Source organism: Erythrolamprus reginae, chromosome 4 (assembly GCF_031021105.1).
Source record: "Erythrolamprus reginae isolate rEryReg1 chromosome 4, rEryReg1.hap1, whole genome shotgun sequence".
Classification (NCBI taxonomy): Eukaryota; Metazoa; Chordata; class Lepidosauria; order Squamata; family Dipsadidae; genus Erythrolamprus; species Erythrolamprus reginae.
The window spans coordinates 24,776,054-24,800,940 of record NC_091953.1 but is presented as its reverse complement, the minus strand read 5'-3'; the positions used below and the strand labels follow the sequence as shown (position 1 = coordinate 24,800,940).

At 44.4% G+C, this 24,887-nt stretch overlaps 1 protein-coding gene across 1 annotated transcript; it reads left to right on the top strand.

Moving 5' to 3' along the window:
* The first annotated feature begins 23,648 nt into the window (after nucleotides 1–23,648).
* GPR12 (G protein-coupled receptor 12) lies at nucleotides 23,649–24,656 on the top strand. The gene has a single exon (XM_070751691.1). It carries the CDS (start codon nucleotides 23,649–23,651, stop codon nucleotides 24,654–24,656), a length of 1,008 nt encoding a protein of 335 aa, XP_070607792.1.
* The last annotated feature ends 231 nt before the right edge of the window (nucleotides 24,657–24,887 follow it).

Below are 24,887 nucleotides of genomic sequence, written 5' to 3'. Positions count from 1 at the left end.
TCCCGCTATATAGAATGCTGGTAAGACCACATTTGGAATACTGTGTTCAGTTCTGGAGACCTCACCTACAAAAAGATATTGACAAAATTGAACGGGTCCAAAGACGGGCTACAAGAATGGTGGAAGGTCTTAAGCATAAAACGTATCAGGAAAGACTTAATGAACTCAATCTGTATAGTCTGGAGGACAGAAGGAAAGGGGGGGACATGATCGAAACATTTAAATATATTAAAGGGTTAAATAAGGTACAGGAGGGAAGTGTTTTAATAGGAAAGTGAACACAAGAACAAGGGGACACAATCTGAAGTAAGTTGGGGGAAAGATCAAAAGCAACATGAGAAAATATTATTTTACTGAAAGAGTAGTAGATCCTTGGAACAAACTTCCAGCAGACGTGGTAGATAAATCCACAGTAACTGAATTTAAACATGCCTGGGATAAACATATATCCATCCTAAGATAAAATACAGAAAATAGTATAAGGGCAGACTAGATGGACCATGAGGTCTTTTTCTGCCGTCAGACTTCTATATTTCTAAATTAAAATGGGACCACAAAAATGATTAAGACAAGATGGGATGGGATGGGACCAGTAGCGGGTTCTTTACCTGTATGGTTGACACCACTGCACCGGTAGCAAAAATTGTGTTGTGTGCGCATCTACGCATCTCCAGTGTGAGCGACGCACTCGTGCGAGATATTTGGACAGGGAGTCTTCACGGTCACTCATACCCTTATCACCTCGAGGTTCGACTACTGCAATGCTCTCTACGTGGGGCTACCTTTGAAGAGTGTTCGGAAACTTCGAATCGTCCAAAATGCAGCCGCGCAAGCAGTTATGGGCCTTCCAAGGCATGCCCATATTTCACCACCACTCCACGGACTGCATTGGCTGCCGATTAGTTTCCGGACACAATTCAAAGTGTTGGTTATGACCTACAAAGCCCTACATGGCATAGGACAAGATTACCCCCGAGACCGCCTTCTGCTGCACGAATCCCAGCATCCGGTCAGGTCCCACAGAGTTGGCCTCCTCAGGGTCCCATCATAGAAACATAGAAGATTGACGGCAGAAAAAGACCTCATGGTCCATCTAGTCTGCCCTTATACTATTTCCTGTATTTTTATCTTAGGATGGTTATATGTTTATCCTAGGCATTTTTAAATTCAGTTACTGTGGATTTACCAACCACAACTGTATGGACAGGAAGGGAAAGGGAGGGAAACTGTGTGATGGATCTTGGAAGGCACTTAGTAATTGATAGGAGCATTTCATATTGCAACATTTTGTTCCAAGTTCCACTAGTCCTCACTGTTTCATTCATTCATTCATTCATTCATTCATTCATTCATTCATTCATTCATTTATTAGATTTGTATGCTGCCCCTTTCCAAGAACTCGGAGCGGCTCCCAACAAATAATACAGTCTACAAATCCAATGTTTTTTTTACTAAGTCTGCACTTCTATTTCTACTAGTTTTTTCTCATCATTCCTATCACCCTTTTCCTCCCACTTAGGACTGTATGACTTTAACTTGTTGCTTGTATCCTTAAGATTTTTATTAATATTGTGTCTTCCCTGATTGCTTATTTGACCTCTATGACAATCATTGTGTTGTACCACATGATTCTTGACAAATCTATATTTTCTTTTATATACACTGAGAGCATATGCACCAAAGACAAATTCCTTGTGTGTCCAATCACACTTGGCCAACAAAGAATTCTATTCTATTCTATTCTACTCTACTCTACTCTATTGTGGAAAACAAGGTGTGGGAAGACTATCAAAAAAAAAAAAAAGCCCAGTGAGATCTAATCATGGAACATGCTTGTCATGTTCAGGGGAATAGAAAGCCTTGTGGGCAAGTATGATTTTTTTTAAATTTGTGCCAGAAGCATCCTTACTAAAATATTTATGCATAACTGCGAACATAGGAACGTAAAATTTAAAATGTATGGAAACCATAAGTAATATAATACTTAATACATTAAAAAGTATAGCATATAGAATATTATATTAACAGTCATATATTACTTGTGGGCAAGTAATTGTGAGCAAGTAATGCATCTTGAAGGGGTTGAAAGGGCTCCCTCTATGTCAGTATGTTTCATTATAAAAAGGCTCACTGCCAATGAACCAATGACATGCCCCTATATGGCATTGGACCAGATTATTTATGGGACCTCCTTCTGTCTCACACATTCCAGTGACCAGTTAGGTCGCACAGAGTCAGTCTCCTCCGGGCACCGTAGGCTTTACAATGTCGGTTGGTGGGTCCATGGGGGAGGGCCTTCTCTGTTGTGGCCCCAACCCTCTGGAACCATCTCCCCCAGAGATTCACATCACCCCAACTCTTCTTACCTTTTGGAAGGCGTTAAAGATACACCTGTCCTGGCAGGCCTGGGAACCAAGAGCGACAGTTTCGTTCCAGTCATTGCATGAAAAAAGGATGATTGGTTGTTTTATTGTGGGTTTCTTAGTTATTTGTAATGTTTTAAACTCTATTTATGGTATTGTCTCTTTTTGATTCTTGTAAGCTGCCCTGAGTCTGCAGCCTATAACTCTAGTAAACCTAAACTAATAACCACTTTTCTAAATTAAGAGCACTTTAATTCATGAAAGATCAAGGAAAACAATCTATGTGGTTATTAAAAGTTGAGAGTACTGTAACTTGATGGCATGTAATCAAAATAATCCTGAATGAATAAATGAATGATATTTGGAATATTTCTAGACAGTGGTTTATATTTTTCCCCCCAGCTCTATTAATTATTTCAAAACCTCTATTACCTTCTGTCCATAATGACACTTGGAAAATGATAGTCACTCTATTGCAGGAGTCCTCAAACTAAGCAACTTTTAAGACTTGTGGACTTCAACTCCCAGAATTCTCCAGCCAGCATAGCTGAGTTGAAGACCACAAGTGTCCAGTCAACGAAACAGTGGAAGTGATGTGCCGGTGTCTGGAGGCTGTTGGGGCCTGGATGGGTGTCAACAGACTCAAACTCAACTCTGATAAGACGGAGTGGCTGTGGGTTTTGCCTCCCAAGGAGAACTCCATCTGTCCATCCATTACCCTGGGGGGAGAGTTATTGACCCCCTCAGAGAGGGTCTGCAACTTGGGCGTCCTCCTCGATCCACAGCTCACATTAGAGAAACATCTTTCAGCTGTGGCGAGGGGGGCGTTTGCCCAGGTTCGCCTGGTGCACCAGTTGCGGACCTGTTTGGACCGGGAGTCACTGCTCACAGTCACTCATGCCCTCATCACCTCGAGGCTCGACTACTGTAATGCTCTCTACATGAGGCTACTGTTGTATCCTATGTAAATAGTTGGTTCCATGAGAAATGCTGTCTGAGCTGGAAACAGGAAGTCATGCCTGATTGGCTCAGACGCGAGCTGCTCTCGTTTGGCGGGAACCGCAAATGTATAAAAGAGCGGTTTCTCTCCAGGTAGAGCAGACGTGTTCCGCTGATTGTCACTTCCTTCTAAGAGCTGAATAAAGGAACCGTCTTTACCTAGACCTTGTCTCTGGACTCTTCACTGGCGACGACGGACGGAAGAACCACGCGTGCAAAATGAACAACCTTCAAATCGGCCGGGCTCCTGAGTTCTTCGATCCAGAGAAATTCTCCTGGGACGCCTACATAGCCAAGTTCGAGATCTTCCTCAAAGCCGCGGGAATAAGGGACGCCAACGCCGAATGAAAGCGGGCAATCTTCCTGAACTACTGCGGCCCAGAAATATTCGATCTCGCCCAGACTCTCACCGATCCGCTCCCAGCCAAATCCGTCGCTTGGGACGTCCTGCAAACCAAGCTCGCGAGCCATTTCTAGCCTACGAAACCAGCCGTCGTTTTCCGGCACCAGTTTTCAAGAATGGCCCAGCTCGAATCCGAATCCATTAACCAGATCGCAACGCGTCTTCGAACGGTGCTTTCAAAATGCAAGTTTGATAGCCCGGAAGCTCGCCTCACTGATGTCTTAATTTTCGGCATGAGAAATGCCATGGTCCGGAACAAGCTCCTCACTGAAGACGAGCCGTCTCTCCAGGCAGTAATCAAGCTGGCACAAACCGCAGAGGTCGCCGACGCTGCTGCCAAAGAGCTGAAGGAGCACGACAAGCGAGAAGTCATCGCCAAGATCGACTCCACGTTTTCCCGCGCTGAGGCCCCAGACGACCTCAGCCCACCAGCCCTCAACGAGGACAGCTGTTTCCTGCTGCAACAGGACCAGCTGAGACAACCCAGATTCCCTCGCCCCATCGCCCCCTGCGCCGGCTGCCGAGGAAACCATCCGCGCCAACGCTGCCCTTTCCGGGACGCCATTTGCCGCCGCTGCAACCAATGCGGCCATATCGCCGAAGCCTGCAGAGCACCTTTGCTTGAGGAATCTTTCTCCACTCCTCGTCCTCCTCGTTTCCAGACCCAAACATCTCAACCGCGCGAAAACCGGTTTCCCCGTTTTTCCGGCCGCAAGAACTACTCAACCGCTAACCGCGACTACTCAAGAGGTAACAATCAATTTTCCGTGAATAGCACGGAAACAAAAAATGGTGGCAAGATTGTAATCTCACTGCTCCTAAACAACAAGCCATGCTCTATGGAACTTGATACGGGGTCTAAATACACCATTATGCCGTGGGAAAAGCTTTTAATGTACATGCCTAGCCTCTCAAAGTCTGACCTTTTACAAACCTCATTGGTAATTAGAGATTTTCAAGGGGGAATAATACCTGTTCTAGGCCAAGTGAATGTACCTATTATGTTTAAGACTGTAACGCGCAACCCGCCTTAATGGACATTCAAATGGACTTATCGAGTCAGGAAGGGTCCTCCAGCGACGCCGAGCCATCTTCATCCTCAGAGGTCGGTGCTGTGCCTGCCCAATCAACTCAGCGGGCCAGAGCCCAAACTAGGCCCCAGCCGCACTGGGGAAGTACAGGCGAACCGACCTCCACCGTTGGAAGCGAGGACTCAAATGAACTGCGCAGGTCGGAGCGAGCCCTACGGAGACCGAGCAGATTGGAGGATTTCGTCACGTGGCTTTCTTGATTGATGTATTCTGACTAAGGAGGGAGGGGTGTTGTATCCTATGTAAATAGTTGGTTCCATGAGAAACGCTGTCTGAGCTGGAAACAGGAAGTCGCGCCTGATTGGCTCAGAAGCGAGCTGCTCTCGTTTGGCAGGAACCGTAAATGTATAAAAGAGCGGTTTCTCTCCAGGTAGAGCAGACGTGTTCCGCTGATTGTCACTTCCTTCTAAGAGCTGAATAAAGGAACCGTCTTTGCCTAGACCTTGTCTCTGGACTCTTCAGCTACCTTTGAAAAGTGTTCGGAAACTTCAGATCGTGCAGAATGCAGCTGCGAGAGCAATCATGGGCTTCCCCAAAAATGCCCATGTAACACCAACACTCCGCAATCTGCATTGGTTGACGATCAGTTTCCGGTCACAATTCAAAGTGTTGGTCATCACCTATAAAGCCCTTCATGGCACCGGACCAGGGTATCTACGAAACCGCCTTCTGCCACACGAATCCCAGCGACCAGTTAGGTCTCACAGAGTGGGCTTCCGCCGGGTCCCGTGAACAAAACAATGTCGTTTGGCGGGGCCCAGGGGAAAAGCCTTCTCTGTGGTGGCCCCGGCCCTCTGGAACCAACTCCCCCCGGAGATTAGAATTGCCCCCACCCTCGTTGCTTTTCGTAAGCTCCTTAAAACCCACCTCTGCCGTCAGGCATGGGGGAACTGAGATATTCTTTCCCCCTAGGCCTTTACAATTTATGTATGGTATGTTTGCATGTATGGATGTTTGGTTTTACAATAAGGGTTTTTTAGTTGTTTAGAATTGGATTTACATGCTGTTTTTTGTTACTGTTGTTAGCCGTCCCAAGTTTACGGAGAGGGGCAGCATACAAATCCAATAGATAGATAGATAGATAGATAGATAGATAGATAGATAGATAGATAGATAGATAGATAGATAGATAGATAGATAGATAGATAAATAAAATAAAGTTGCCAAGTTTGAAGTCCTCTGCTCTATTGGGTATCTTTATCTCAATTCATGACTTGAAAACCCAGATGGATTTCTGCGAGCGAAGGATACATGATAGATACACGATCTTTGCCTCAGCTGGTCTGCAGAGCTTTGCACGGGGCCTGGGGTCAGAGTAAAGCATGTGTAAATGCTCTCTGAATCAACGGGCAATATGCCATGATGAGAAGAGAAGAGTGTATCTTCCATATGTCATCTTTCACTTGGCTATAATTATTTGACGGCTCACTTGCCTTCTTGGTGCAAAAGGTGGACATTAATTAATGGTCTCATCCATATTCATAACTGTGGGGCAAAGGCAGAAACCTGACTGAGGACAAAGAAGCAAATGAATTTACCTAAATAGGCTATGTGCAGTTTGAGCATGATTGATGCTATGTGGAACACGGAGCATAATTGTATAAGATGATTATATCCCTTTTTTGTAATTCTTTTTTTTTCCCCCCTACAAAATTTCTATACTGTATATACATCAGTATTATATATACCACATTTGGAATACTGTGTTCAGTTCTGGAGACCTCACCTACAAAAAGATATTGACAAAATTGAAAAGACGGGCTACAAGAATGGTGGAAGGTCTTAAGCATAAAACGTGTCAGGAAAGACTTAATAAACTCAATCTGTATAGTCTGGAGGACAGAAGGAAAAGGGGGGACATGATCGAAACATTTAAATATGTCAAAGGGTTTTTAATAGGAAAGTGAACACAAGAACAAGGGGGCACAATCTGAAGTTAGCTGGGGGAAAGATCTGAAGCAACATGAGAAAATATTATTTTACTGAGAGAGTAGTAGATGCTTGGAACAAACTCCCAGCAGATGTGGTTGGTAAATCCACAGTAACTGAATTTAAACATGCCTGGGATAAACCTATATCCATCCTAAGATAAAATACAGAAAATAGTATAAGGGCAGACTAGATGGACCATGAGGTCTTTTTCTGCCGTCAATCTTCTATGTTTCTATTAATCTGCAGTGGATGTGAGTTTGTGTGTGTGTGTGTGTGTGTGTGTACAAATTTACTCTCAAGGATCTCTTTTCCTCTCCCAATTCCTGAGGTCATAAGGGGCGTGCATAAGTGCACCAGCGTGCCTTCCGTCCCCTGTCCTTACTGTTTCTCTTTTTTTTACTAGTTGCATGTACAGTAGAACAGTGTTTTTCAACCAGTGTGCCGCAGCACACTAGTGTGCCGTGAGACATGGTCAGGTGTGCCGCGAAGCTCAGCTCCCAAGACCGGAAGCTGAGCTTCCTTCTTCGCGCCTTCTTTTTCATGCCTTCCTTCTTTGCAGCAGGTGAGCTTTGGGGCCCGGCAGGAGAGCGCCGGCAGCAGCGGCTCCAGGCAGTAGCTGGGGGTCGGGGGCTGTGAGTGGGAGCTCCAGGGCAGAGGCACCGGAACCGGCAGCACCCCGCCCGGCTGGCGCTTCTCTGGCGGCGTCAAGTGACCTTTGGGGCCTGGCAGGAGGGCACCGGCACCGGGAGCGAGCCAGCAGCAGTGGCACCGGGCAGTAGCCGGAAGGTGTTGCCACCTTCCGGCACCATACACTGGAACCATACAACATGGTTACTAAATGAGACAATAACTAAATGAAGATAAGACTTTGACCCCGAAAGGTAATGGGCTTGGTAGATTGGCCCATTTACAAAAGGAGGAGGAGTAGAAGGAGGAGCAAGAGCCTTGGTGGCGCAGTGGTTAGAGTGAGGTACTGCAAGCTACTTCTGCTGATCACCGGCTGCCAGCAGTTTGGCAGGTCAAATCTCAGTAGGCACAAGGTTGACTCAACCTTCCAAGGTCAGTAAAATGAGGGTCCAGATTGTTGGAGGCAATATGCTTGCTCTCTGTAAACCGCTTAAAGAGGGCTGTAAAGCACTGTGAAGCGGTATATAAGTCTAAATGCTATTGCTAACATAGCCAGTTACAAAGCCCCATCTATCAAAACTTCCTACAGAATACACTTCCTTTATTTTGTCTGGCTTTTTTAAAATGAGGGCAAGAGAAGAAGGATTTTTGAAACAAACCCTCTTTGCAGACCATCATGGTTTTATGAAGTCCAAAAGCATTCTTACAAACAAAGATGATCTGGGTGCTGGCATTTCACTTTGTAATAATTTAATTTCCAAATTTTACCTTTTTAATGTTAAAAATTGTGGTGGCGGTGGTGGGAAGTAGTGATTCTAGCAGCTTTTTAGACAGGCAACTCTAAACAACTGGACATACTTTTCTATATATCTGACCCCTATTATAAACCAAGATTAATCAGTACTGCTTCCTTCAGAGGGACAATTAGAGCAACCAGTTAATAGGATAGGATGGGATGGGATAGACGAGACTAGACTAGACGAGACTAGACTAGACTAGACTAGACTAGACTAGACTAGACTAGACTAGACTAGACTAGACTAGACTAGACTAGACTAGACTAGAATAGGAATAGGAATAAGGAACAGGAACTACAGTAGGATAGGATAGGATACGAATAAGGAACAGGAACTAGGATAGGATAGGAGAGAAGAAGAGAAGAGAAGAGAAGAGAAGAGAAGAGAGAAGATAAATTCTTTATTAACCAGTCACCTGTCTCCAACATCTTCATCTCAGATACACCAAATTATAAATTATAAAATGAATTATGTAAATAATAAATTAAATCATTTAATTATAATTAAAGTTATGCAATTATTTATATTATTTTTATAATTATTTATATACAATTACATATAATTATATATATATATATATATATATATATATATATATATATATATATATATAATTCCAAATAAAATAATTATATAATCATTATTTATAATAATACATTATAATGAAATTCTCTCTTCTTAAATACTATCAAAAATTGAACAAGATGAAGAAAACTATTTTTTGAACAACTATCCTTGTGGTGTGACCAGAACAATCTATAACTGAACACACTCAAAACCGTAGAAATAGTGGTAGACTTTAGGAGAAACTCTCCCACCATTCCACCTCTCACAATACTAGACAACACAGTATCAACAGTAGAGACTTTCAAATTTCTAGGTTCTATCATATCTCAAGACCTAAAATGGTCACCTAACATCAAAAACATCATCAAAAAAGCTCAACAAAGAATGTTCTTTCTGCACCAGCTCAGGAAGCTCAAACTGCCCAAGGAGCTGCTGATACAGTTCTACAGAGGAATCATAGAGTCTGTCATCTGCACCTCTATAACTGTCTGGTTTGGTGCTGCAACCCAACAGGACCGACACAGACTTCAGAGGAGAATCAGAACTGCAGAAAAAACAATTGCTGCCAACCTGCCTTCCATTGAGGAACTGTATACTGCACGAGTCAAAAAGAGGGCAGGGAAAATATTTACTGACCCCTCGCATCCTGGACACAAACTGTTTCAACTCCTACCTTCAAAACGTCACTACAGAGCACTGCACACCAAGACAACTAGACACAAGAACAGTTTTTTCCTGAACGCCATTACTCTACTAAACAAATAATTCCCTCAATACTGTCAGACTTTTCACTAAATCTGCACTTCTATTCTTCCTAAGATTTTTATTAATATTGATTGTTTCTTCATTGCTTATTTGACCCCTATGACAATCATTAAGTGTTGTACCTTATGATTTTTGACAAATGTATCTTTTTCTTTTATGTACGCTGAGAGCATATGCACCAAGACAAATTCCTTGTGTGTCCAATCACACTTGGCAATAAAATTCTACTCTATTCTATTCTAAAACAATGCAGAGGGGGCCCTTTGCACCAATAAATTTTGAACTCATAAAAGCAGTTCTCTGTAATCTGCAGAGGACCATACCAACAACCTTGTACAAACTAGAAGGAATAACTGCATTTCTCAAAGGAGATATTTACTAAGGAATGGGGAAAAGAGATGAATAAAGCACATCTTATATAGCTACCTTTTTTCAACTCCACTACCAGAGAACTTTAATCTGGAATCTCCAACATAGAAACCATACATACCATCATACCAAAAAATTTGGCCAACTAGTTTATCTATTTATTATTATTATTATTATTATTATTATTATTATTATTATTATATTTGTTTGTTTGTTTATTTATTTATTTATTTATTAGATTTGTATGCCGCCCCTCTCTGAAGACTCCTATTTCCACCAATCCCTCTCAAAATTGTTTGCTATTCAGAGCAGGGGGGGAAATCACAAGTACAGTACAGTAGTACCTCTATATACGAGTTTAATTCGTTCCAGAACCGAGCTTGTATGTCGATCAACTTGTATCTCGAACGAATGCCTTTAGCCTTTGTTTTTCGTTGCCGAGATAACCAGAAGCAAGGATTCTTGCGCCACCTAGTGGAAGCTCGGCTTGTATCCCGAATTTGAGCTCGGGTGTCGAACAGAAATTTCGCTCCCGTCGTGGCTCGTAACTTGGAATACTCGCATGTGGAGCAGCTCGTATCTAGAGGTACTACTGTATTGGGTTTGGATCTCGGGCTCAGATGCCAGCTCTGCTTAGTATTTCTTTCTTGATATTTCTAGCTTGTTTATTAGCCCCTTTAGCTTGTGAGAGTTTGGCTGTTGCACCACAATACAGTGAGTATTTTGTGAATGGAAATGTTATCCTCAGAGCAACCATTTTGTAAAAGAATTCACCACACTTTTTCAGAATTCTAAATTTGCTCAATTGAACTGCAATTTTCATGCCAATATAGCTCTCTGCCAACTCAAGGATGAATTGAGGGACTACGTAGATAAAATTTATTTATTTATTTATTTATTGGATTTATATGCCGCCCTTCTCCGAAAACTCGGGGTGGCTAACAGCAATCATAAACAGTGTACAATAATAATCCAATACTAAAAGCGAATTAAAAACCCCTTAATATAAAAAAACCAAACATACATACAAACATACCATGCATACAATTGTAAAGGCCTGGGGGGAAAAGGAATCTTAGTTCCCCCATGCCTGGCGGCAGAGGTGGGTTTTAAGTAGCTTACGAAAGGCGAGGAGGGAGGGGGCAATTCTAATCTCTGGGGGGAGTTGGTTCCAGAGGGCAGGGGCCGCCACAGAGAAGGCTCTTCCCCTGGGTCCCGCCAAACGGCATTGTTTAGTTGACGGGACCCAGAGAAGACCCACTCTATGGGACCTAACTGGTCCGGTGCCATGAAGGGCTTTATAAATGAACAATGAAACCTTATACATAAACTTATAAACTCAGAAGTAAATCCTATTGGGTTTAATAATAGTTGCTGTATATACCAATGGTTATGAGAAGCTGGGGAGTTTTCACTCCAGTCCGACCAGGAAGTAGAACAGGGAAATTCTGATTGGTTCCTTCCCAAAAGGGCTCCCTATTCAAACCTCTGCCAAAAGCAGGCAGGGGCTGATGTTCGCTCACTATAACCAATAAAGAGCTGAAGTCTCACTGCCTCTTCATTTTCTGAACTCAACACCAATAATAATTTAAATCCTACCAATTACCATAATAATTACTTTCACCATAGGATTGCTGTAATCCAAAATGTATTTACACAGTTGGTTTTTCTGCAGTGTGCATAAGATTATGTTATTGATTATACTTGGAATGCTGCATACACAATAGACATTCTTTTCTCAAATTAAGAGTCAAAAACTAAAATAAACACCACAATGCTGTAGAAAGCAGGGCTAGGCGTAAATCCAGGGCTCAAAATTCTGTGCAGAGAAATTGAGTGGACGATTTTGCTGAATTTCTGCAGGAGAAAGAAAAATCTCCAGCAGTTTTTCACAAAGATCCCAAGGAGGAAAGTCTTTGCCTGATAATGTCCCCTGGGACACACTGAAGTATCATGACTGCAGGCTGATAGCGGGACAATGGAATGGTGAAATACAAGACGAACCTCAGTAGATCCAAGAACACAACATTCCAGTTTTGGAAAAGATCCGTCTACACTTTCATCAAACTGAATGAGAACTGCTAAAGGGCCGAAAAACAAAAAAAGTGATTCTCTACCAAGCACTACCGTGTTTCCCCGAAAATAAGACAGCGTCTTATATTAATATTTGCTCCCAAAGATGTGCTACGTCTTATTTTCAGGGGATGTCTGATTTTTTAAAAATGAATTGGATCCTGTGTCCTGCTGCAGCAAAAACGCATCCAAACGTGCAGCCGCATGTTGGATGCGTGTTGGATAGAAACATAGAAACATAGAAGATTGACGGCAGAAAAAGACCTCATGGTCCATCTAGTCTGCCCTTGTACTATTTCTTGTATTTTATTTTAGGATGGATATATGTTTATCCCAGGCATGTTTCAATTCAGTGACTGTGGATTTACCAACCACGTCTGCTGGAAGTTTGTTCCAAGGATCTACTACTCTTTGAGTAAAATAATATTTTCTCACGTTGCTTTTGATCTTTCCCCCAACTAACTTCAGATTGTGTCCCCTTGTTCTTGTGTTCACTTTCCTATTAAAAACACTTTCCTCCTGGACCTTATTTAACCCTTTAACATATTTAAATGTTTCGATCGTGTCTCCCCTTTTCCTTCTGTCCTCCAGACTATAGAGATTGAGTTCACAAGTCTTTCCTGGTAAGTTTTATACTTAAGACCTTCCATCATTTTTGTGTTTTAAACAAAACAGATTTTGTGTTTTAAATCTGATTGAAGCAGCATTTTGTGATTCAATTTATGGACAGCAGTGTTATAGATGTTCTGTTTGGGAATGCTGTGAAACGAAACGTCTCCTACGTCTTACTTCCGGGGGATGCCTTATATTAGGCAATTCTACGAAACCTCTATGTCCTACTTTCAGGGGATGCCTTATATTAGGCAATTCTACGAAACCTCTCCTATGTCTTACTTTCAGGGGATGCCTTATATTAGGCAATTCTACGAAACCTCTCCTATGTCCTACTTTCAGGGGATGCCTTATATTAGGCAATTCTACGAAACCTCTCCTATGTCTTACTTTCAGGGGATGCCTTATATTAGGCAATTCTACGAAACCTCTCCTATGTCTTACTTTCGGGGGATGCCTTATATTAGGCCAGGGGTCCCCAACCGCCGGGCCGTGGACCAGTACCGGGCCGTGGGGCATGTTGCACCGGTCCGCAGAGTTAGCAGCTGCTATGGAGCTGGCGAGTGCCAAGCTGTTCCTGTCTCTTTCCCCTCCCGTTCACTCGGGACCGCTGTTTGCCTCGGGCCGAGAAAACTTTTGCTTGCTTGCTTCCTTCCTTTCCTGTCTTTCTTCCCTCGTTGAAAGTGGTCTATTTCCTCCTCGCAAAGCCCTCGCTCTGCCTGCAGCTCAGACGGAAAGGCTTTGGCATTGTGCAGCTCTTTTTTTGCTAGGCTTTCCCGGGGGCCTGGGTGGGAGCGAAGCCAGGGGTGTGCGTGTGGCCATGAAGCCCCCACCACCAGCTCTGGTAATTTTCTTTTGGAAGGATTCCTTGCTTCAAGAAAATTACCGGACCTGGCAGTGGTGAGCGCTCCAAGCAGGCAGCGATTGCAAAGGAAGGCAACTGTGTCCGTTGAGGCACCTCCCCCACCTCTGGGATTATTTGCTGCAAACCCAGCCAGAGCAGGCGGTGGGGGGGGGGTTCCTTTGAAACTGATGGAAGGAACGAAGCATGCAAGCAAAAGTTTTCTCCCTCAGGTGGACCGCCTCGGCTGGAGGCAAACGGCGGTCCCGAGTGAACGGGAGGGGAAAGGAAACCATACCCTCCTAGCCTTCCTCCCTCTGTCACCTCGGCTCCCCTGCAAAATTAAAAGGGTGGGAGGAAAGAGAGGCAGTGGAACGATAAGCTACACCCCCATGTTTAATCCCATCCCCCAACCACACCCCTTTCTGCCCCCACCGGGCCATAGAAAAATTGTCTTGGTGAAACTGGTCCCTGGTGGAAAAAAGGTTGGGGACCACTGTATTAGGCAATTCTACGAAACATCTCCTACGTCTTACTTTTGGGGGATGCCTTATATTAGGCAATTCTACGAAATATCTCCTACATCTTACTTTCGGGGGTGACTTATTTTCAGTGGAACAGGGCAGTTAATATGCTGAGGAAAACCTAAAAAGCAGACTAATGAGGTTTCAAAATGCAGATGCCGCTATCTGCACTGAGCGGCAAGGCACACACTCCTTATGCAGCTTGTGGGGAGGAATGTGCAGATTTTAAAGGAAAGCAAACTGGTCATTCCACCAAAGATTTCCCATGACTGTCATTTTCTATTTCTTTGTTCTCTCTCTGTCTCTGTCTCTCTCTTTCTCCCCCCCCCCTTCTTTGTGTGTGTGCTTGACTCAATCCTTGCCATACCAATGAGTCTTTTTAGTCCTTTCCTAAATTCCCAGATACATTGTGTAGCTATTCTGATTTCCCTGATGAGCACTTTTCTATCAGACAAATAAGTCGATATGAGCAGCACATGGAACAGATGAGGCATCCACCAGCATTTCAGGCACAGACCGCAGTGCTGCTGTGTGATCTGATAAATAATTGAACTGCCTCCATGGGCCCCCCTGCCCTGCGCCAGCCACCTCAAGCAATAAACAAACCATTTTAGAAATTCCGACAATCACATCTCAGGAAAATGTTATCAGCGCTCTTGGTTAAGCAATTGCATTCATGGCTTTTAAAGAAAGGGGATTTATATTGGTTTCTCTGGTAGTTAAGCAGCAGAAAAACAAATAGAGAGACCAGATTTCAATAATTCTCAAATAATTAGCATTTCCCAAATAATAATCCTTGTTAATTACTCTGCCTCATCTTCATTTGCTTGTTCATTTGTAACATTTGTAGTCCATCTTTCTTTTAATTGCTCAATTCAGCATGAACAACATACCTTCTTAAATTTGGAAACTTCAGATCGTGCAGAATGCAGCTGAGAGAGCAATCATGGGCTTCCCTAGGTATGGCCATGTTACACCAACACTCCGCAGTCTGCATTGGTTGCCGATCAGTTTCCGGTCACAATTCAAAGTGTTGGTTATGACCTATAAAGCCCTTCATGGAATTGGGCCAGAATATCTCCGGAACCGCCTTCTGCCGCACGAATCCCAGCAGCCGGTTAGGTCCCACAGAGTTGGCCTTCTCCGGGTCCCGTCGACTAAACAGTGTCGTCTGGCGGGACCCAGGGGAAGAGCCTTCTCTGTGGTGGCCCCGACCCACTGAAACCATCTCCCCCCAGAAATCAGAATTGCCCCCACCCTCATCGCCTTTCGTAAACTCCTTAAAACCCACCTCTGCCGTCAGGCATGGGGGAATTGAAACATCTCCCCCAGGCCTATACAGTTTATGTATGGTATGTTTGTGTGTATGTTTGCTTTTAATAATGGAGTTTTTAGTGTTTCTCTTAAATTGTTAGTTTTGTTATATATTATTTATTATTGCTGTGAGCCGCCCCGAGTCTACAGAGAGGGGCGGCATACAAATCTAATAAATAAATAAATAAACAAATTTGAGCCCCACAGCATTCTGTGTAGTAAGTAGGGCTGAGAAAGCATGAGTGATTCAAAATTAGCCAACAAACTTCCCCAACTGAGGGTCAAATTTTGGGTATCATTTTTATTTTCTCCACCCTAAAGTAAAACAATATATCGTTATAAACACAACAATAATGCTTAAAATCAATCATATATAAACTTTTCTTTTCTTATTACTCCCTCAATGGAGGCTCTTATCTGACCCCCAACTGAGGGTCAAATTGAACTGTGGTCACCCGAGCTGTAGTTCATTATCTTAACCAGTACACCATCCAATAACTTTTCATAATTGCCTTCTTTTCATTCTGGAAGAGAAACATGACCGTTGGATGCAGTAAATCAGGATTGTGTTATATACACAGTTTGCAGCTCCTGAAGGATCAGAGTTGAAAGGGTCCTCAAAGAACCACCTTTCGTCAATGCAGAAAAGTACAACTCCATGAAAGAGAATTTGCCAATGGCTTTGGATGTCAGGATTTCTGTTTGATTTCTGAACTAACCAGTTTCTTGTAACTGGAAGCCATTGGCTTAAAGACTGACATCTACAGCCATCGATAATATTTCTTTCTTTCTCTATTAGATTTCTACACCACCCTTCTCCTGAGACTCAGGGTGGCTTACAACAAAACAAGTACAAAATGTGTGAGAAATCTAACATTTAAGAATACTAAACAAACATCAAATCTAGAATCACATAAAAATCTAACAATAGTCATATGCTAAGAATCTAATTCATTTAAAAAAAACCAATCATCCACATTTCATACTAGCCTACATAAAGGGCGGCATACAAATCCAATTAATAATAATAATAATAATAATAATAATAATAATAATAATAATAATAATAATAAATTCAATCATAGGCCAGGGTAGATATTAAAATTCAATGACCCCAAGCCTGTCAGCAGAAGTGTGTTTTTAAGGCTTTACGAAAGGCTGGGAGAGTGGGGGCAGTACGAATCTCCAGGGAGAGTTGATTCCAGAGGGCTGGGGCCGCCACAGAGAAGTCTCTTCCTCTAGGCCCCACGAGGCAGCATTATCTGGCTCAGAGGTCCCCAACCTTTTTTGCACCAGGGACCGGCTTTAAGCTAGACCAGTTTTCCATGGCCCGGTGGGGGGGGGGAGCTAGCTGTCAGCGGCGCCGTAAAAGGGGCGATCAAGAGAGGAATGGGTGAATGAATGGACGGAGGGTGGGAAGGAAGGAAGGAAAGAGGGAAGGGACAGGAACAGAAGAAGGGTGCAAAGGAAGCAAGGAAAGGTGTGAAAGGGGAGAGTAAGAGAGGAAGGAGTGAAAGAAGGGAATGAGGGAGGAAAGAAGGGAGGAAGGAAAAGGAAAGCAAGAAATGGAGGGAGGAAAGGAAGGAAGGAAAGAAAGAAAGAAGGGGGGAAGGGACAGGAACAGAGGAAGGAAGCAAGGAAACTTATGAAAGGGGAGAGTAAGGGAAGAAGGTAGGAAGGAGAAAGAAAAGAAGAAATAGAGGAAGGGAAGGTAAAAGAGAGAAAGAAAAAGAGCAAGAAAGAAAGCAAGAAAGAGAAAGAAAGAAAGAAAGAAAGGCAACTTCAAAGAAAGGCTCACTGAGCATCTCTCCCTCTCTCTCTCTTTCTATCCCTTTCTTTCTTTCTCTTCCTTTCTCTCTCTCCTCTTCCTTTATCTCCTCTCTCTCCCTCTCTCTTTCTCTCCCCCCTCTCCCCTTTCCCTCTCTCTTTCTCTCTCTCCCTCTCTTGCTATCTCTCCCCCCTTTCCCTCTCTCTTTCTCTCTCTCCCTCTCTTGCTATCTCTCCCCCCTCTCACTCTCTCTTTCTCCCTCTCCCTCTCTTTCTCTCTCTCTCCCCCTCTTTCTCTCTCTTCTTCTCACTTTCTCTCTCTTGTTTTCTTTCTGTCTCTTTTGCTTTCTCTCTCTCTCACTCTTTCTTGTTTTCTTTCTCACGCTCTTTCTCTCTCTTGTTCTCTCTCTTGCTATCTCTTTCTCCCCCCCTTTCTCTCACTCTCTCTTTCTCACTTTCTCTCTATCTTGCTGTCTGTTGCTATCACTCACTCTCGTTCTCCGTTCTTCTCAGCGGTGACGCGCGCACGCCCTGCCCGCCTCACCTTTGCGAGAGCACTTTCGCCCCGGGCTCTCAGCAAGGGGGTTTGCAGGAGAGGTGGGGCCGGCGAAGGTGATATTCAATGTCGGGGGCGCACAGGCGGTTGCACGCGCTCCCTATCTCCCTGCTAGCCCACTCGGAATATTCAAAATAAGAAAAGCCTTCGCCGGCAAAGGTTTTTCTTATTTTGAATACTCCGAGTGGGCTAGCAGGGAGATAGGGAGCGCGTGCAACCGCCTGTGCGCCCCCGACATTGAAGACCTCCGCTGAGAAAAGCCTTTGCCGGCATTTCCTCTCGGTGTCAAGGAGGCGCAGCGGCGGGCGGAGAGAGGGAAGGGGGGGGGCAGCGGCGTCCCTCCTGGCCTTGGCGGGCCGCCCGACCCTCCCCACCTCCTGCAAACGCGGCGGGCGGCGGGGGGGAGAGCGAGGAGCCGGTTCCGGCGGGCGCGGGGCTTGGCTGGCTGGCGGGGGGAGCGCCGCTGGTGGTGCGGAAAGGCCGAGGGGGCCCTGGCGCCGCGGACCGGCTGAAAACCCCCAACGGCCCGGTGCCGGTCCGTGGACCGGCGGTTGGGGACCTCTGGTCTGGCTGACAGGACCTGGAGAAGGTCAACTCTGTGACAACGTAACCGGCCGCTGGGATACATGAGGCAGAAGATGGTCCCGCAAGTAATCTTTTCCAATGCCATGTAGGGCTTTATATCCCCCTTATGATAAGTATGGGCGAATCAGTTTGGTTTAACGATTAAAGCATCAGTCTAGAAACTGGGAAACTACAATTCTAGATGCATCTTCAGCAAAAAAAGCCAGCTGGGTGATCTCTGGACAGACATTGTCACTCCACACTAGGAAGGAGGCAATGGCAAACCACTTCTGTAAATCCTTGTCAAGAAAGCTTCAGGGACTTGTCCAAGCAGTCTGTGAGAATCAGGCATCACTGGACAAAGAAAAAAAAGTAATCAATGTAATGCAGTGGTTCTCAACCTTTCTAATGTCGCAACTCCTTAATACAGTTCCTCATGTTGTGGTGACCCCCAACCATAAGCCTAGCGCCAATTCTCCTAACAGAACTTTAAGCTGATTGGCAGGAAGATCAGAGGGACGCCCCCATTGTAAACGCCTGATTGGTCGGATTGTAAAAATATTTATTTTTTATTTTATTATTTTATTTTATTTTATTTATTTTATTATATTATTTTATTTTATTATTTTATTATTTTATTTTATTTTATTTTATTTATTGATTGGATTTGTATGCCGCCCCTCTCCGTGGACTCGGGGCGGCTAACAACAGTGTGTTAACATATGTTCCAAGGCACCAGAATATAAGCTTTAGTTCCCAACACCATGGGAAATTTGTCTTTTCCCATGGTCTTAGGCGACCCCTGTGACACGGTCATTCGATCTTAGGCGACCCCTGTGAAATGGTCATTCGATCCCCAAAAGGGTCCCGACCCCCAGGTTGAGAGCCACTGGTGTAATGTATCTGATGGTGACTCCACCATCTATTGACTGCCGCTTTTCTAATTCAAACCCATCCAGCTTTCCCAACTTTTTCTCACAGAATTTCCACTGATCAATTACCCCCATTAGTTGCCAAGCCATGACCTGAACAAAACTGGTAAGATAAAACCAGGAGCCACTGGGATTTTTGTGTGTGAGGATTTCTATCCAGTTCTGAATCTGAAACTGTAAGAGCCAGAGACCTGATTGCTATCATCAGTGAAGCAAATAAGGTTTTGGCATCTGTAGCAAAGAACAAGACGATCCTTTCTCCGTGTACAAAAGCTGAACAGATTAAACTGATCTTCAGCTTCTTGTGATCAGAACATTCTTCTCCCCTGCCTTGGAAGCTATAGTAAAGGACCACCAGCACAAGATCTTCAGCTCTGTCTCTTCCCACCCTTCAAGCATCCGTTCCTTAAGGCAGTTGCCTTCCGCTGTGTTTTGGAAGGAGCATCTCTGATCAGACTAGCCCCCAAAGAAGTCTGGTCCTAAGACCCTGACTCTGTGGTTTCTTCCCCAAACCCCAAAAACTTTAACCTTAGATTGTCTACAGTTGACCTCTCCCTGTTTCTAAGAGGTCTGTAAGGGGCATACATAAGCGCACCATTGTGCCTACCGTCCCTGTCCTATCGTTACTTTTTATGTATGTTATTGTATGATATGTATGATATTGATAAAATTGAACAGATCCAAAGACGGGCTACAAAAATGATGGAAGGTCTTAAGCATAAAACTTATCAGGAAAGACTTCATGAACTCAATCTGTATAGTCTGGAGGACAGAAGGGAAAGGGGGGACATGATCGAAACATTTAAGTATGTTAAAGGGTTAAATAAGATTCAGGAGGGAAGTGTTTTTAATAGGAAAGTGAACACAAGAACAAGGGGACACAATCTGAGGTTAGTTGGGGGAAAGATCAGAAGCAAGGTGAGAAAATATTACTTTACCGAAAGAGTAGTAGATGCTTGGAACAAACTTCCAGCAGACATGGTTGTTATATCCACAGTACCTGAATTTAAACATGCCTGGGATAAACATATAAGGGCAGACTAGATGGGCCATGAGGTCTTTTTCTGCCGTCAATCTTCTATGTTTCTATGTTATGTTTATACAAATTACTACCATCCTATACATGTTTGACAAATAAATAAAATAAAAAATAAATAGCTTTGGAGCTACAGATTAATTGTTGCATGCTGTTTACAAGCGGTATGTGTGGGAAAACAATTCTTGACTCAGGTAAACCTCTAGGCTGGGTGGATATGCAGAGCCTCTTTTATTACGTTGCCCCAGGTATCCAGCAAGAGGCACAAAAAAGGTAAGACTATTATGCAGCCGCAAGAAGACTGTATCCTATTTACACAGTATCGGGATGGCTATAGGTGAGCCTGATTAAACAAACTTAAACCGCTCCAAATTCGACTGCAGAAAATAGAAATTCAGCACCAGTGATCAATGCCTGGAACTCACTACCTGACTGTGGCTTCCTTCCCAAACCCCAAAAACTTTAACCTTAGACTGTCTAGTTGATCTCACCTCCTTCCTAAGAGGTCTGTAAGGGGTAGGCATAAGCGCACCATTGTGCCTACTGTCCCTGTCTTATTGTCCTATTGTCCTAATTTACCTATATCTATTTGCTCATGTTTATGTTACAGCAATATCTGCTATCTTGTACATTTTTGACAAACAAACAAACAATCTGGTCTTCCCCAAATATTGTCCTATTGCCTTTTTACCTGTACCTACTTTATTTATGTTTATACCAATACCTACCAATTATGTACACGTTTGAAAAATAAAATGAATAAATGAATAAACATGCTCAAGGAGCAGTAAACAAGGTACCTCATCTATTCGGTGTACCTTAATTACATAGGCGTACTTTAAATCTACACAGCATCCAATTCTCATAAAGACAAACTGGGTTCATCCAATTCACTAACAACTATAACGTTGAAGTACAGACAACTTGGGAGGCTGTAATTGCCATCCTAAACCCAAAGTTAGGAGGCTGTAATAGCCATTTTAGTGCCCAAGAGCTGGTGCGGTGGTTAGAGTGCAGTTCTGTGAGCTGCTTCTGTTGACTGATGGCTGTAGTTCAAGGTTGAGTCAGCCTTCCATCCTTCCGAGGTGGGTCAAATGAGGACCCAGATTGTTGGGGGCAATATGCCGGCTCTGTAAATTGCTTAGAGAGGAGTGTGAAGCAGTATATATAAATCTAACTGCTATTGCTAAGTGCTAAGTTAAGGTAGTTAAAGCAGTGGTTCTCAACCTTTCAAATGCTGCAACCCCTTAATACAGTTCTTCATGTTGTGGTGACCCCCAACCATAAGTCTAGCACCAATTCTCCCAACAGAGCTTTAAGCTGATTGGCAGGAAGGTCAGAGGGACACCCCCACTGTAAACGCCCGATTGTCAAAATACACTGCTCAAAAATAAATAAATAAATAAAGGGAACACTCAAATAACACATCCTAGATCTGAATGAATGAAATATTCTCACTGAATATTTCATTTGCACTACAGCAAATTGATTGTGTTGCATCCTAAATGGACAGTTTAATTTCACCGAAATTTGATTTACTCGGAGTTATATTCTGTTGTTTAAGTGTTCCCTTTATTTTTTTGAGCAGTGTATATTCCAAGGCGGCAGAATAAAAGCTTTAATTTGTTTATTTATTTATTTATTATTTAGATTTGTATGCCGCCCCTCTCCGCAGACTCGGAGAAATCTGTATTTCCCCCTGGTCTTAAGCGATCCCTGTGAAACATCCTTCGACCCCCAAAGGGGTCCCCGACCCCCAGGTTGAGAACCACTGAGGAAGCGCCGACTTCCCGCTTTTTTTCCAGAGGCCGCGACGACCCCCGTTTCTGAGGGGGGCCACCGCGGCACTCCAAAGCAGCTGCCAGCGACGCCTGCGCACTGCGAAGGCAGCAGGTGTCTCCCTCCCGCCCTCTCTCCCCTCCGCCCACCCGCTTCCACTCTCCTCCAATGCCGTCGGGTTTCAACGCCGTTCGTGACTTCTGCGCGCGCTTCCCCCCCCCCCCCAAACCTTACCTCGCGCTCTGCGCGAACGGCGAGCGCGCTTTTTAGCCTACCTTTTTTTTTTTTTGCAGCCAACCTGCTAAGCGCAAAGCTGCGGCGACCCGCCAGGCGAGGCGAGGCTTTGAGGCGCGCCTTTTTCCTTTCCTTTCTCCCCCCCCCCTTCTCTTCTTTCCTCAGCCTCCCCTCACCCCTTTCGAGCGCTCCTTGGTTCGCGCGCGCGCTGGCGACACCCTCGCCTGCACGAGGGCGCCGCGCGCACGGACGGGGCTGGTTGTGTGTGTGTGTGTGTGTGTGGAGGGGAGGAGGGCGGGAAGGAGGTGTTTTTTTTCCCCCACCTGCGCTCCTCTTCGCGCCAGCCTGGAGCCTGGCGCCGCGGCGGCTGCCCTGGTCCGGGGCTTGAAACGGGGCGAACAATGGGCTCGCGGGAGGCGACCGCCGCCTCAGCAGCCGCCGTCTCCTCAGGAAACCTTGCTGCATAAAAAAAGGAAGCGGGGAACTCCTCCTCCTCCCGTAGAGGAGAAGCCAAGGTGACCAAACGCTCGTCCCGTTTGTGCTTAGCCGTGTTTGTGGTGGTTCCATCTCTGGTGGTGTCTGACTTGTCCATTTCCTTCATGTGCTGAAACGGTGGGGGGGGGGGAGGTTATGCAGATAACCGTCCCCCTCCCTCACCATCACCCTGCATGATATGTTCTCTCGTTAACTTCCCCGCTTTCTCCCTCTCCCCACCTTAACAGAATAGAATAGAATTCTTTATTGGCCAAGGGTGATTGGACACATAAAGGAATTTGTCTTGGATACATAGGTTCTCGGTGTACATGAAAGAAAAAGATGCATTGGTCAAGAATCATGAGGTAATATCGATCCATGTCGACATTAAATGAGTTGCATGGAGGGGTTTTCTGCAAACGCCCCCCCCCAACCCTCCTTTTTTTAAAAAAAGAAAGGGCTTGGATGGAGTTGTTGGGGTGCAGAGGAGCCGCTGCCACAGCATTGGCAGAGCCTCGGTGTGTTTCTCACCCAGCCCTCCGTTAAATAGAGGGGAAAAGAAAATGTCCCCCCAAAACCTTTCTTGCCTGTGTTTGGTTTTGCCTCAGAAATGGTAGACTAGGAGCCTTTAATTTGGGGTGCTTTTTACGCCTGAGGTAGGTCTTTTAGGATCTTTTTCCCCCTCAGTTCCACCTGATCTGTGGTGTTTTAAAATTCTTTGAGGAAAAGACTCCTATACAGTATTCTGTTTCTGCATTTTTCCCTTCCTGTTTGGTGTGAAGGCATTATTTCTTTCCTTTGTTTTTTCCCCCTCCTCCCTCATCCTCATAGGCAGCTTTAAACCTGCTGTGTTGTCATCCTCCTTTTATTTATTTACTTATTTTTTGCAGTCCTGTTGATGGAAGAAGCATCTGCTGGTTTATTTATGTTGCATGCTTCTTAATATTATTGCTGATGAGGCAACTGAATTTCTCTATGTTGTTTTTTTTTTAAAAAAATGTCTTTTCCTTAAAGAGGACGGGTTTAAATATGAACGAAGACCCGACGGTTAATTTATCGTGGCTGCCTCAGGATCCCTTAGAAACCAGCCCACCGCCAGAGAATATCTCAGCTGCGGTCACCTCTCTCATCCCTTCCAGTGAGCCCGAACCGGGATTTATAGTAAACCCTTGGGATATTGTCTTATGTACTTCAGGAACTCTGATCTCCTGCGAAAATGCGGTTGTGGTCCTTATCATCTTCCATAATCCCAGTCTTCGCGCCCCGATGTTCCTCCTGATAGGCAGCTTGGCCTTGGCAGACCTTTTAGCAGGGGTTGGATTGATCGCCAATTTTCTTTTTGCTTATCTTCTCCAGTCAGACTCTACCAAGCTGGTCACAGTTGGCTTGATCGTTGCCTCTTTCTCTGCTTCTATCTGCAGCCTGCTGGCTATCACTGTGGACCGGTACCTCTCCCTTTATTATGCTTTGACTTACAATTCTGAGCGGACGGTGACTTTTACCTACATTATGCTTATTCTGCTCTGGGGTGCTTCAATCTGTGTGGGGGTGCTGCCGGTGATGGGATGGAACTGCCTCAAGGATGAGTCCACCTGCAGCGTTATCAGGCCCCTCACTAAAAATAATGCCGCCATCCTGTCGGTCTCGTTCTTGCTCATGTTCGCTCTCATGTTACAGCTGTACATTCAGATCTGCAAAATTGTGATGCGCCATGCTCACCAGATTGCCTTGCAGCATCATTTCCTAGCAACTTCCCACTATGTGACCACCCGAAAAGGAGTATCGACTTTAGCCATTATCCTGGGAACTTTTGCTGCTTGCTGGATGCCTTTCACTCTCTATTCCTTAATAGCCGACTACACCTATCCCTCCATCTACACCTATGCCACCTTGCTTCCGGCCACGTACAATTCCATCATCAACCCCGTTATATATGCTTTCCGAAATCAAGAAATACAGAAGGCACTTTGGCTCATCTGCTGTGGCTGCATACCTTCAAACATTTCTGCAAGGGCCAGATCACCCAGTGATGTTTGATTCACGGCAGAGGGGACCGTTTGTCTGTTTTAGCATTGGGATGTGTGAGCCCTGCTACTCTCAATACATTGTACATAATAGATTCACAGTCAGTCTGTGGGGAGTATTTACATTTCTTTTTTAAAAGCCTGTTGACCAAAATAAACCATTGTCGTGTAAAGTCCAGGAACAATCCTGGAAGTTGCAATTTTATTTTTATTTTTTTCTGGCAAAAAGCTTAAGTGTTGCTTA